At 35.9% G+C, this 15,228-nt stretch overlaps 2 protein-coding genes across 2 annotated transcripts; one reads left to right on the top strand and one right to left on the bottom strand.

Annotated features, from left to right (window-relative positions):
• Positions 1-307: 307 nt before the first annotated feature.
• Positions 308-14,613, bottom strand: LOC104897326 (uncharacterized). The gene is given in 9 exon segments (XM_057395801.1): positions 308-2,083; positions 3,514-3,917; positions 7,367-7,450; positions 8,172-8,264; positions 8,346-8,418; positions 10,281-10,378; positions 10,380-10,445; positions 12,031-12,089; positions 14,217-14,613. Coding segments are annotated over 8 exon segments (1,008 nt in total). The 3' UTR covers positions 308-2,083; positions 3,514-3,779.
• Positions 1,968-3,224, top strand: LOC104897325 (F-box/kelch-repeat protein At3g23880-like). Its single transcript, XM_010684185.2, has one exon. It carries the CDS (start codon positions 1,968-1,970, stop codon positions 3,222-3,224), a length of 1,257 nt encoding a protein of 418 aa, XP_010682487.2.
• Positions 14,614-15,228: the final 615 nt, after the last annotated feature.

The raw sequence follows: 15,228 nt of genomic DNA, 5'->3' as shown, positions 1-15,228 counted from the left end.
AAAAAAAATTTCCGGTAGAACACTCGTGCTGATAACGTGTTGTGAGAAATAGAGAGAGAAGTTATGAAATATATCAGAGAGTATTGTATTGCATTGATGTGTAAAACTGATTTCTTACACTGGTATATATAGGCAAAGTTTCTACTGTGCACAATTGCAAAATTTTCAACACGGAAGAAAATTACCTGACATGCATTAAAAGCACGCAGGAAAGATGGACTTCACACTATTGTGAATAGTGGACTTCACACTATTGTGAATAATGGACTTCACACATATGTAAATAGTGGAAATGTTCATTCCACTGTTTCTCAACAAAAATTAATTATTGAGTAACATTAATAATAAGAGTATTTAACCAACATTCTGAAATACTTCTTTGTACACAACGTTCGTGGTAACATTTGATGTTCCACGTTCTTTATCAACTATTAAAATTTTCAAACCCTTCTTGCTAGTAACTCTTGATACGGCCACATAAATTTGTCCGTGGCTGAAAACAGACCGAGGAAGATATAGGCCAACAATACTACAAAGTGGATGGGTTTTATTTTTTATTTTTTAATTTTTTTGTTGACAAGAAAGTGGATGTATTTTGGTGCAAGACCTATTACGCACACTTATGATTCAAAATACTATCTTGGTGCAAGACCTATTAGACTATTGTCACCAATGGTCTAAAAAATATCCTCACCACTCTCTCTCCTACTTTCTCTCTTTTCCCACCCAATTTTTCCTCATAAGTAACTTTTTCATTACACTGATGGTCAAAAAAAGAACTTGAGAAAATTTAGATTTTTGAAGTAAAATTTGAGATTAATACGAAGTAAGAGATTTTTAAGATTTGTGAAATATGTCAAAATACATCAAAATGAATGTATATTTAGGGGGGGGGGGGGGGAAGACCATTGGTGTTTTTTTTAAAAAAAAAAATAGTTTCGGGGTCCAAATAGCCTTTACAAAAATAGATTCGTTGAGAAAACAATGAAAAAATCTCATTAGTTGAATTGCTGACTGGCCACGTGTCGCGCCCAGTCAGCGCCTGCTATTATAATTTTTTTTTGTTTTTCCCCTACCCAAAACAACGCATTTTGGGGAAAGGGGGAGCAACCCTGAACCCAAAACGCGTCGTTTTGGACAGAGGGAAAGAAAAAAAATTATAGCAGTAGCCCACCACCCATGAGTGTGGCCCACTCCAGCACTATTCACCAGCGATTCTCCTCAAAGTTTGAGGAGAATGAATTTTGCTCGTGAGAAATTTTTTTAATGATCATTGGTGTGATTCATTTTTGTTGTTTTTTCACTTCAATTTTTACCATGAGGAAAAAAATCCTCATTGGTGGGAATTCTCTTACGCACTATTGTTTTTACAAATTTTAACATCTTTTATGTATTCTTTCCATCTATCATCACTAGGAATTTTTTTGTTAATCACTTTGAATTTTAGGATATGTTTTCCAAGTCCACCTCATCGTCCTAACATAAATACAAAGTATTCTTTTTGGTGTATACCTAACATATATTTTTATGGTCTAGTCCGTTCAGTATCGTTTTTTGTTTTTAGTTTTTAAAAATACAAAACCTAAAAAGAAATGATAAAAAAAACTGAAAAAGAAATTGAAAAAGGCGGTTTGGATTTTTTTTGTTGTCAGTTTTAAAAATTATCATATTTTCCAAGAGTCCTAAATAATTTTTAATTTAAAGGGAAAAAAAATATCATTGACTTTTAATTTTGATTATTTTTTCCCTAGTTTCTAGAATTTTATCTTTTATCTAACAGTTCTACTACTTCACCCTATATAAAGCGTTTGAGTTATTAATTAAAGTTGAGATCGAGTTTGAGTTATCCTTAATTATTGTGGCTTACATCCGCATTGCCTTCGAAGATTTCTCGTTTTCAAATAGCAAATCTTGCCAATTATTATCAAATTGGTTTGATGATGAGGACTTCAGGAGGAAAAATAATAATGGGAACAGAGAGTATCAAGATTGACAGCAATTTTCTGGACCGCCTTCCGGGCGATCTGGTGCAGTATGTACTGTTACAGTTGCCACTGGACTCTATTTCGCGCTTCAAAGCAGTCTGCAAAAAATGGAAGCACATTATAGAATCTCCTTCCTTCATAAACTCCTATCACAACGAAACATCCTCCAACAATCAACTTATTTTTGTCTTATCGGATACTCAGTTATACAGAATAAGCCCTACTAATCTCACTGATGGTTCATCGTTAAATATAAAAGACTATCGTGCTTCACAGAACATGTGTTCTGGTTTGAAAACCATTGGGTTGATTGGATCCTGTAATGGTCTGCTTTGCTTCATTAGCCGTGGTGTCGGTGACTACCTGTATTGGAAGAAAATCTTTCTATACAGCCCTTTACAAAACCGACATCGTACCATCCCTTCAATGCCTAGAGAAGAGTATAAACATACTGCTGATCAAGATGACTCCATACGTTTCATAAGGTATGGCTTTGGGTACGATTGTAGCACATATGATTATAAGCTTCTGTGTGTGATTTGGTTCATTCGCAGTCCGACCTGTCACGCGTACCTTTACAGTTTGAAAAGGAAGTCATGGAAGACACTTGAATGTTTCCCTAAAGATCACCTAATGACTAATGTAAGAATATGTTCTTTTAAATCTGTTTTTGTGAACAAGGCTTTACATTGGGTTGTAACCGGACCATTTAAGGGTGGTGAAACATATATAGACACTATTTTACGTTTTGATCTTGTTTCTGAGGAATTTTCCTTGCTCCCAAGGCACAGTAAAATGCAAAGGTATCCCCTCAAATTGAATGTTTTAGAGGGATGGTTGAGTGCATGGTTTCGTCCACCCGACTTAGGCGGGGATAAAATAGAGATATGGGTCATGAAAGAATATGGAGTAAAAGAATCTTGTTGGACGAAACTGTTATCTGTCAAGACCGATGCTGAAACGGTTAAGCCAATCTCTCTTTCCAAGAATGAAAACATACTGTTACTGTCAGAGTCTATGGTCGAAGAAGGTCAAGATACAAGATTTCGTTGGTATGATATCAATACAAGCAAAAGGATAAAGGAGGTCAAACTGCAAAATTTGAGCACACGGCGCATATATGAGGTGGAGACAGCTACGCAGAGCAGATTAACTCTTACACTTCATGAGTTGGACAAGAAGAGAGGAAATAGAAAATCGAAAAAGAAAAAGAAAGCCAAGTCTGTTATCAGATTATAAGATTCTGGGTAGTATTTTTTAGGTTTCAGTATATTTGTTTAAGTTTTGTCTAGCTAGGTTTGATTGAAAATTTGCAGCTGCACTATGTAATCAGAAGGTCATAATTTACTCTTCAAAAGAAGCAATACTGCTGTTAAACATCATAGTATAACTGCCAATTACTGTATTATTTTTAATCAGAAACCAAAGCTCTATCAACCTGTGATGGCATTTTCCTGATAAATGATAAACTACTATACAGAATTACAATATTGGGAAAAAAATGCCAAAGCTGTGGAGCAAGACGTACTTGAACCAAAGACAGATCAAGTTTTGGATGACTTGTCATCGCCAGATTGGTAAAAGGTACTGTACGTCTCCACCCTTGACTTCGTCTCAGATTCTTCAAGTTCTTTCACAAATTCCTTGATCATCTCAATAAAATCATCCAGCAAAGGAGAACAACCTACACAGTACATTTGTCATATGTGGAAGTATAACAGATGGTATGACCTTTGAACTCTAGTGATGTTTAATTTAGTGACCAAAAAGCGGTCGCAAATTTATAAAGCATGATTAGTCTGGAAGAGAAAAAATAGACTCAATGACCTGATACCATCTTTGTCTTTCAGAAGTTGGATGTTTAGCCCAAAATATTACCTCAGTTAGTCCAGCTGTCGATCCCCTCCTGAGGGCAGGTTTACATACTTCCTGCTAATAGCACATGACTACATGTATTATTACTGTTAAACTAGGTCAGGTAAACTATTTAGCTTCAAAGACAGGTCAGTTTGGGTGATATAATTATCATCTATTATTTCTACTTAGCACCCGAGACTCCTCTTGCCACCCACACACACACATGAGCTGTACATACTCACAAAGAAAAAGAGTAAAAGACACCTAATAAGCTGTATGGCTGTATTTTACTAATGCTGGATTCAAAACCAAATATTTAGGAATATCTAGATGCTAGACCAAGAATTCAGATCAGACTTTGGGGCATTCTATCCAACTTATCGTTTAGCAATTACATTTCACATCGCACAAAATATCAAACAAGCAACTTGGGTTTCAAAGTTTCAAACAAATTCAAGTTTCAGTTAGGCTAGAAATGGTTTTATTGCAATGACTACCTAAGCCCAAAACAAGCAAATTGGGTTTGTAAAGTTGCACAGCAGAGAATCACATCTATGTAGACTATCCAATACTTTCCCTTCTACCAGCGTTATCCCTCCCTTTCCTTAGGTCATCCATTTGTTATCAAAACAATGGAAAATGATTCAGCAAACACTTCATTTTCCTTCCTTACTCTGACACCCTCTTAAACCCAGGGTATTGCGTGTTAACTCGACTCAACTTGCAACATGGCACTCAACACGCCTGGGTAGAGTTATCAATTCGTGTACCGGTAAAGTATCCTAAATCGAGAGTCGAGATCTTAAAAATCATAGAAAATGAGAAACTTGAAAGAAGAAAGGTGAGACAAATAGCATATATCGGGTGTGTTCTTTTCAACTTATCTGAACTTATCTTATTTTGAACTTATTTTGTGAGAGAGAAAACTAATAAGTATACTTATTAGTACTTATTGATACTTATCTTAACTTATCTTATTCAATAAATACTGAAAATAAGTTGAAAAGAATAGGGCCATCACCGCAACAGCCTAAAGTTCTCATCTTTTCACCATGGTTTTTAAGCTTTCTTCATGAAGAAGAGTAGATGATGTTGGGAGAGGAAGTCACTATGAAATTTTAGGGGGAATAGAATCTCCAAGACTTGCATCTTTAAGTTCTGCAAGTATAATGAAACCTATATGAAGAGAATATTCCAAGATATAAACTCCAAATAAGCTTTTTTGAATTATTTTACAATGAACAACACTCCAAGCTGAGGGAATGGAGGACGAAGCCTGGTTTCATACTTGATTGTGACTTTAAAGTCCATCATGTGTATGCTTACAGTGAAGCCAAAAGGACATCAAAGCAGAACAAGGCTGCACTAGATTCTTGAATATTTTACCACCGTCCAAAAAGACAGACCAAACTGTTTAGAATCATACAGGCATTAAACCTTAAAGTTCCAAAGAGTAAACAAAAAACACAACACCATTCATGCATAACCTCCAGAGTCCAACCATAGGAATATATTCCACTGTTGACAATGGTTACGAGTCCTTACAAGCATAATGCATAATTATATAAACGACACCGACAAGAAGAAATTGAAGGTTAATGGAATGAACTCAAGGAATGGGTTAGAGCTTTTCAGTACACACACACACCGTGAGAAGGGCGGGTTACCTCAAAATCCCAATATAAGAACTCTATAAAGTTCAGAGGGATGCTATCATAGTTTACAGAATCATTGATTAGAGCATGATAAAATTACCCCGATAATTGAGGCATGAGCTTGGTCAAAATTTCAACCACCCGATTTATACCCTAAAATTTCACCCTTAACTTCTTTTTTTGAGATGATCTATTAGTCTGGAAGAGAACAAACAGACTCGATGACTTTATAACATCTGTCTTTCAGATGTTGAATGTTTAGACCAAAATATTCCCTCAGCCAGTCCAGCTGTTAATCCCCTCCTGAGCGCAGATTTACATACTTCCAGCTAATACTGTTAAACTAGGTCCGGTAAGCTATTTACTTTCAAAGACCGATCAGATTGGGTGATATAATTATTATCTATTATTTCCAATTAGCACCTAAGACTCCCCTTGCAACCCACAAGCACATTAGCTGTACTGCCTGTACATACTCACAAAGAAAAGGACAAATAAGTTGTATTTTACTAATGGGATTCAAAGCAAATATTTAGGTATATCTAGACCAAGAATTCATATCAAACGCATGAGGCACCTAGTGGATCATGTGAAGAACTGAGGTGGATGACATTCTGACAGTAGAAGTATAGAACTGAGAATGATGATTAATTGGCTATATTTGTAGATTAAAGATGAACAATGAAAACTATTAACAACCTAAGATAAATTTCAAGCTTTCGAGAGGCTTGAATCTCTCCCAAAAGTGAGCATTCGAGAGGCTCACAACTCTCCCAATGAGTTTTCACTCCAATTACATAAACATGTGACATACGTAAGCACTTACTACTTAGCCTTATTTATAAATAAAACTAACTCTAGAAGCTTCTACCAATTTCTAGTATCTAACGTATTACAAAATACCTAAACTACCCTTCTAGTAATATTGATTCATTACAGATCATTTTTCCTCCTTTGGGTCAACCTATCCCACTTGCCTTTTAGCAATTACATTTCACGTGGCGCAAAGTTTCAGATAGGCTTGAAGTGGTTTTATTGCAATGACTACCTAAGCATAAAACAAGCATCTTGGGTTTGTCAAGTGGAACAGCGGAGGATAACATGTATATAGACTATCCAATGCTTTCCCTTCTACTAGTGTTATATCCCTCCTTTTCCTTAGGTCATCCTTTTTTTATCCAAACAATAGAAATGAATGCTTCATTTTCCTCCCTCCTTTTTTTCCTGCAACTTCTTCTATCCAAACACTGTTATGCAAGTCTGCAACAAAGAATTGAACAAAATAACACAGAATCTCCAAGTATTGTCTTTAAGTTTAATGAAATCTATATGAAGAGAATATTCTAAGATATAAACTCCAAATAAGCTATTTTGAATTATTTTACAAAATACAACACTCCAAGCAGGAGGATGAAGTCTAAGCTGGTTTCATACTTGATTGTGACTTTTAAAATCCATCATGTGTATGCTTACAGTGAAGCAAAGCCAGAAAGACATCAAAGCAGAACAAGGCTGCGCTAGATCCTTGAATATTTTACCACCCTCCAAAAAAGGTAGACCAAACTGCTTAGAACCATACAGGCATTAAACTTCCAAAGAATAAACAAAAAACACAACACCATTCATGCATAACCTCCAGCTCCATAGTCACATAGGATTATTCCACTGTTGACAATGGTTACGACTTACAATAAACCTTCCAAATCCCCCAAACTAGCATGATGCATAATTATATAAACAACACCTACATGAAGAAATTGAAGATAAATGGAATGTGTTAGAGCTTTTCAGCGCACGCGCGCACACAAACACACACACACACAGAGAAAAGAGGGGAGGGGGGGAGGGGGGATGTTGTTTGGAGATTACCTCAAAGTCCCAATCTCCATACAAGTTTGGATCATCTTTATCATCCCAAACATATGCATAGGCCTGCAACTTCTCCAAGGAGTCCTACAAAATATTACATCAAATTTTTTATTTTTGTCAAACGAACCAAAACATCCAGTTTATCACTTATAAGACAAACTGACTAGGAACAAGAGATTAATACAAGCTCAGTTCTACACAGCAAATTACAAAGTTTGAACCATCAAAATGTCCTAATTGAAGTTTCAAAGAAATGAAATAAGCATACTCTATAATCTATATATTATTTACACAATCAGATGCGTCTATATTGCATGAACTGCTGAGGCTTTTTTTTTTAATATGTTGGTAAAGGAGCAAATGTTTGTAAAGGAATGAGGTAGTCATATTTCTCTTTGAATTTGTTGCATAATAATATTAGCAATTTGTTTCGTTAGCAAGAAAAACGAACAAGAACGAGAGGGAATAAGGTGCTCCATTCCTTCAAAATCTCTCAAAAATTTGGAGAGACATTGTTTCTTCAAGACAGAGGGAAAAAAGATTTCCTCCCCTCCTCTTTCTTCTCCCAACCATTTACCCAAACAAAAGAAATATCCCCCCTAGTTTTTCCTTCCCTTTGCTTCCCTTCCTTTCCATTCATAACAAAGTGTTAACCTTTTTTTGTAATATCAAACAATGATTGTCTAGTTAATGTAATCAATTGGAAACAAGTGCTACATTTGATGAATTACTTAAATTCAGGAAAAGCTTGACTCAGAAATGTTTTAAACTTACAAACATATGAGAAGCAGAATGATAGAATTACCTCAAGAGTGACTTCTACTGAATTTCTGACATACTCTACATCCTCAAATATATCAAGGATATCTAACTCATGATTCGTTACCCCGGTCAAAACCTGTTGGTAAGCAATAAACAGGTAAATAAATAATCATGCAATCTATGCAAACTTGAACAGTATTGAAGGTTAAAAGCATACCCTTCCAAGCACTTTCTTGTTCTCAACAGGCAAAATTGCGAGATATACTCGACCTTTGATGCTAAACCTATTGCTGGAGAAGGCGATTCAATTTCAACAAATGGACTTAAATTTATCAACAAAGTAATTGTAATATGCAAGATAATACTATATGATATGAATTGACATTCCTTAATTCAAAGTTGATTCAAACACAGATTAAACACACCCAATTCAACAATTCAACAACTTAACAAAACAAAAATCAAGCCAATTGCCACCATGAAATAGAAAAGGGAAATAAAAGCAGAAAATTTTGGTAATTTGTACATGTTCATATCTTTAGGATATATTAGTGTTAGGATATTAATTATCTTAGGGAAATATTATCTTATGATTTATTTCAGATAAATATTAAGAATAATATATCTTCTGGATATGGTTTTCGGATAGGATTTTCTATATACTCCTATATATATTGTAGTCATCGTTCATTGTTGAACACACCTTAATAAAATCATATTATTTCTCTCCTCTCATAAACTTGTCATTGTATCAAGAGCCAATCGAGATCTTGGGTCAAAACTCTAAATATTGTTCTCTCCTGCCGGTGGGTTAGAATTTTAAGCCCACCGGCCGGATATATTCTCATAAAGTTGAGATTTTTTTCCTACTAATAGACAGGGTTTCATGAGGTTTTATTTTAGCCCACCACCGTTGCGATCAAAAAAAAAAATAATTGAAAAACAGACGATTCAAAGAGAGGTCTTGAATCGCGGGAGGGAAACAGAAGAAAAGTGATAGAAAGAGAACGATGTTTTCCGTGGATTGATATATATATGTGATAAGAGGTTCGAAAAGAATGGCGTCCCTCGTATACTTAATGGGTTCGAAAAGAATGGCGTTCCCGTTTTGCTGAAATTTTTGGTGAGATCGAAAAGAATGACGTTCTCATCAAGAAAAAAAAAATTATTTGCAGGTTCGGAAAGAATGGCGTCCCCGTTTGACTGACGATTGATGGATTCGAAAAGATTGACGTTTTCATCTTCAAGAAAAAGAAAATTACGGGTTCGAGAAGAATGGCGTTCCTGATTTATTGAAATATTTGGTGAGTTCGAAAAGAATTGGCGTTCTCATCAAAAAGAAAAAAAACTTGGCGGGTTCCAAAAGAATGGCGTTCCCAACAATATATTTATTTAATTTGATTTGACTTAATTTTTTTGTTTCTCCAATCGCAACGTTCGTATTACTGCCGTTGCGGTTGCGGGAGGGTGTTAGAGATATATTAGGATACTAAAGATATGATAAATATCTTTAGGATATATTAGTATTAGGATATTAATTATCTTAGGGAAATATTATCTTATGACTTATTTAAGATAAATATTAAGAATAATATATCTTTTGGAGATGGTTTCCGGATAGGAGTTTCTATATACTCCTATATATATTGTAGTCATCGTTCATTATTGAACACACCTTAATAAAATCATATTGTTTCTCTCCTCTCATAAACTTGTCACATCTTTAGTATCCTAATATATCTCTAACATTACAGTATATGATTTCCATATCATTAGAGTAAGATTTGTACAGTAATTTGTACAGTATATGATTTCCATATCATTAGAGTAAGATTAAGCCTAAACCCATTTCACCAATTAGAAAAACAATTGAACTCATTTGATCAAATGATCAAAATGAGCCGTTAACGCACAATCAACAGTGGCATATCTAGGATTTTCATTCCATGGGTTCGAACTCTATGCACAAGAGAATTTTATTCACGATTTTGTATTTTCTCACTATTTACACAATAGGAATTTACGTTTTTTCAGATCCACTATGGGTTTGCCGGAACCCGCCGGCAAACCCATAGTGGATACGCCACTGACAATCAAGAACATAATTAAAACAATGGAGCAATATAAAGAGGAGAGAGAAAGAGAGACGAACAAATTAGGGAGAATAGCAGGAGAAGAAGCAGGAACACGGTTGAGTAAGACTTGAACAACTTGAACAACTTGATCAGCCAAAAGACTCCCATAAACGAAAAACTGTGTGGTTTCCTAATGAAGTCCCACTTGCGCTCCTTGTCGAGGAATGATAAACCTCTTTTTGCTAGATGTTTGCAAACATATAGCATCTATGTGGCAACATATAAGTGGCCCACATGTCACAATATTGTTTTTCCAAAACAATTTATTGTCGTCGCCATTGTTGATTTGGGGTTGTTGTTTCAGTCTTTGTAATATGTTTGAGAGCTGAGCACCAGTTATTCTGTGCATTGTTGACAACTGCCAAAGTGACAAGTGTTTCAAGGAATCTTGCTCGCATTGGTCACATTGGCTATTCACTAAGATCATAATAAGGGCACCATGTCATGAATCATGATGCTAATAGGTTGGTTAAAGTTTTGGATCAAGGTTCTTAAATTGAAATCGAATCTCGTTTATATCATTTGTACTTCAAGTGACACTGTGTACACAAAAAAGGGAAAAAATTATGAGAGCGTTGTGAATAATCTAGGTGATTGACGCCTCAAATTCTTTTATGTCGTCCCTATTTCAAAATCGAGTTTTCTTCACTACTCTTGCCCCTAAACCACCACCTAGCACGACAAAGCCACTTAGGCTCACCTCCATTCAAACCCAACACTGAACCAATGAGTTCCAAGCCGCTCAAATCACCGAGTCCACAAACCACCAACTAGCATCCACAAACACAACCACTATGCAAGCCCAACCCCTGTGGTGGTCGCGCCTTGGGTGGCACGGCAACCATGTTTTTTTATTACTTCCTCCGTTTCGAATTACTCGCTACACTCTCCATTTAAGGATGTTTCAAATTACTTGCTACACTTCTTTTTTGGGTAAAGCACTCTCTCTATCTCTCTCCTTCCACATGGGTCCCCTTATTTCTTTCTCTCTATCTCTTTCTTCCCCAAAATTTTGCCTAAGAGTCCGTAATTTTAAAAGTGTAGCGAGTATTCTGAAACGGAGGAAGTAAAAAAATTAAAAAGTGGCTAGGTTGTTGTGGGCTGGGGTGGTTGCGGGTTAGGGTGGCTAGGGTGCTTGGCGGTGAATTTGTGTTGGCTTGGGTGGTGGGAAGGTGGTTTAGGAATAAGAGTAATTTAGGAAGTTTATTGTTGAAATCGGGATAATTGTAAGGATTTCGGACAATGAATATAGAATCCACAATATGACCATGAACTCAATTAATCTTAAGTTACCAACCCCAATTGGTTTGAGTCATTCAAGTTGAGTTTGATTTCATATCGTCTTTTACTTAAATTTCCTAAATGTCTTTCAATATTTCATAATGTAACAATAGAATTGTGATTAGAAATGATGTTAATGGTTAATCTACAAGAGAGATTCTAGCAAATTAAAGTGGCAAACAAAAAAGCTTTTGATCAGCTAGACTTGAGTAATTTGTAACATGAGTCACTTGCTCAAATCATACTTGGTGTTACTGTGAACGACAAGTCCCTCATGTTGATTTACAAGTAAAAATATGCCGACACCCATTAGTAACTTTCAAGTCAAACCATCTTAGCATCAAATTCGGCTTACATAATAATGTAATACAAAGTATAACATTCACTAGTATCAATGACATCAAGCTGTAATAATCAAATGTTGTAAGATTTTCTGTTTGCAAACTTCTCAAGGTTGCATCAAAACATATATTTGACAAGAAAAACCAGAGAATAATCAGCATAAAGCTGCCTTGCAAGTTTATAACCATTTTCATCATTCCAACCTGTAAGGGATGATGAGCAATTTAACCTGTATACAATGACAGTTATCCAGGGGATTGAAATCAGATCCCCGCTGTTTCAGATTTTATAAACCTATTGGTTTTTCGAAGAATTCTGAGAATCCTTATATGCCTGACATCAATGACGTCAACATGGAAACACTCAATTATATCAGCTTCATCAAGGACCTTAGAAAATTGGATTGCGCGTTTGAATTTCAATGCGAAAGAGAGAGAGAGAATTTGAATGTGTTTGAGAGTGTTTTTAGAGTGAGAGAGAGGAGAGAATTGAGCATAGGCTTGCCTTAGGACGTATTTGTGTGAGAAATGAGGTTGTGGGCTATGTATTTATAGGCAAAGGAAGATTGGCCGGGGAGAAAGTGAGCTGGGCGTAATAGCGCCCAGAATTCCTTCCCTTTTCTGCTTGATTTTCTGGCCTTTTTTGGTTTATTTTGTTGGTTTAAAAATGGTTAAAAATAATTCTATGCTCATGATGTCGACATGATTGCACGGGAAGATAGGGGGATGAATGTGTACGTGCTTGGGGAGCAAGCCACGGCTAGGAAGGTTCCGGAAGCTTTCGAAACACTCCGTTTTGCTCGGTTGCGCGTTTTTTCTTAAGAAATTTGTAACTATTTTTACACACGTCGACAAATTATGGAAAAAATATGTGAAAATTCCTTGTAAATTTTAGTATTTTGTGTTAAAATTTCGTAATTTTTGGAGCTGTTTTGATAATTTAATTAATCATTGTAAAATTAATTAAATTGCTGAAAATTCCGAAAAATTGCAAAAATGCTTAGAAAAATTCAGAAAAATCACGAAAAATTCTAGAAAAATGTCTAAAAATAAGTTAAAATTATTTGGAAATTAAAACTCATTTTTAAAGGGTGCTTAGTGTAGGAAAATGTGCTTGGTGTAGTGGAAACTTGCCTTTTTAGGGTCTATCAAGGCCCTAGCTCTCTCAATTATGCTAGTGTGTTGCAAGGGGTGTCTTATCATTGGCCGTCTTGGGCTAGGGACACATGTAGGTATCTACACTCTGCTGCTAGTGTTGTTGTGTTAGTGGCTGCAGTGGCCTTCCACTAAGGTCAGAATGCAGTAGGGTGCTGTTGTCCATGGCGCTGCTGCTTTGCATCTGCTTCTTCCCTTCTGCTACACATCTCCTTCTGCCCTGCTGCTGTGCATCTAATTTTACCCTGATGTTGTGCATCTGCTTCCGCCCTGCTGCTATAGCTGCAGTGTACTGTTGCGTAAACTTTGAGAAAACACCGGATGCTTGATGCTCCTGGTTTCGTTGCTACTTTGTACCCACAGCGTCTACCTCATTACCGTTCTCCTATACGTTACATCTCCTTTTATTTGTTGCTTATGTTATGTTGGTGTTATTTTATGTTGTATGGGTCTATGGGATGAGTTCCCACTTCCTTAGATGTTGGCTGCCTTATGGAACTTCATGATCATGTGATTTGGCATGCATGGTCATGAGGATATAGTTCTAGTGGTTTGGCTTTATGTTTCGTTTTTTCATCCTTGGAATTTTGTTTCTAATTTGAAGTAATAGAATTTTCTTTCATGTTAAAAAAATCATCATTGACCTTTTTTTTCTTCTTGTTGTAAGGAATACTTGGGAAGATCGACGACCTGGAATGATAATGAAATAAATCAGGTTCGAGAACAATGGGCAAAATATTTTAGAACAACAATATTATTGAAGTGAAGTTTAGTACGTACTACGAGTAGAATGCTTATTATTATCCATGCTTTGTATTATATGTCAATGAATCATTTTTTAATCGACTTGCACATATGTATGGATACTTGAATTTAAGATTGATATATAATTCATTGTGGGACAACTGGATTTTTTTTGGAAATATGTTGTAGATTTACTTTATTTCTGGGATTCAGGTCTGGGTTGTTCAATTATTTTAGGGGATATTATGGCAAATTTTTGCAGATTTAGTTGCATGTAATCGTGTGTATATGGTTTATTTGTAGTTTTTTTTTTTTGGCAATTCAAAATTATTATTGGCTACCAAAAAAAAGGAGATTACAAACTAAAATCAAACTTTCCCAACAACTAGAGGGAAAGAGACCACCAGACTACAAGTTACAAGATTAACATACTTCTATCTCTACTATCACATCTCCCAGCAACTTTAAAGACAATTTCTCTCATGGTTTGACTTGCTGTTAAGCAATTACCACTAAAAACTTTCTGGTTTCTCTGTAACCAAATCATGTATATTGCCTCTGTAATTAAGCTAACATATATTTGAGCTTTGCGACTCCTGCTGTGAGCTTTAGCTGCAGCTATAATTTTCTCCTCTCGGAACCCTTGTCCACGTCTGCTGATCCCCAGAAGTTGGAGCAAAGGCCTCCACACCTGGTCAGCATACTCACATTGGAAAAACAGATGGTTTGCTGACTCTAACTCTTTCTCACAAAGGTAACAAATCCTGTTACACTGAATGTTCCACTGTTGCAGTATATCAGTAGTGTAGAGTCTGTTCTGGACTGCCATCCATAGTATAAACTTACTCTTTGGAGTTGCCTTGTTATTGATAATAATTCTCCTGCATTCCACTATTTCTTCATTCCCCACCAGCATACTATAAACAGATTTGATATTCTACTTTCCCTGCTTCAAAACATTATCCCAACCTCCTATATCAATCAATACTTCCCTACTGTCAATGATTTTCCTAAGCAGCCAAGAAGTATTACTAGTAATGGTAACACTATGAATGTCCCCTCTTTTGATGTAGTAGGCATTTACCCATCTCACCCAAAGTTTATCAGTTTTGAAAGCCAAAGCCCAAAGCAATTTCCAAATAGCAGCCTTATTCCAAATCTTCATGTCAATCAAGTTCCAACCACCTGCTTTCTTAGGTTTATAAAATTGAGCCCAAGCAACAGGAGCTTTGTGAGAAGGATTAGTCTCACCTGTCCACAAGAACCTACAGGAAATTCTTTCCACAGCTTTAATTACTTTTTTTGAGAGAGGGAATATATGGGCCCAGTAGTTTTGCATACTACTCAAGATGGCTCTGATCAACTGCATTCTTCCTGCATATGAAAGAAGATGAGCCATCCAGCTTTGTGCTCTTTCAGTTATCTTCTCAATCAGATGTTTACA

This window comes from Beta vulgaris, chromosome 6, assembly GCF_026745355.1.
Source record: "Beta vulgaris subsp. vulgaris cultivar EL10 chromosome 6, EL10.2, whole genome shotgun sequence".
In the NCBI taxonomy this organism is placed as follows: domain Eukaryota; kingdom Viridiplantae; phylum Streptophyta; class Magnoliopsida; order Caryophyllales; family Amaranthaceae; genus Beta; species Beta vulgaris.
Note: the sequence above shows the minus strand (reverse complement) of the source record. Positions and strands in the feature narration are given on the sequence as shown.

What these genes read in the sequence shown, in the direction of transcription:
- LOC104897325 (XM_010684185.2), top strand. Translation starts at nt 1,968, where the DNA reads ATGGGAACAGAGAGTATCAAGATTGACAGCAATTTTCTGGACCGCCTT.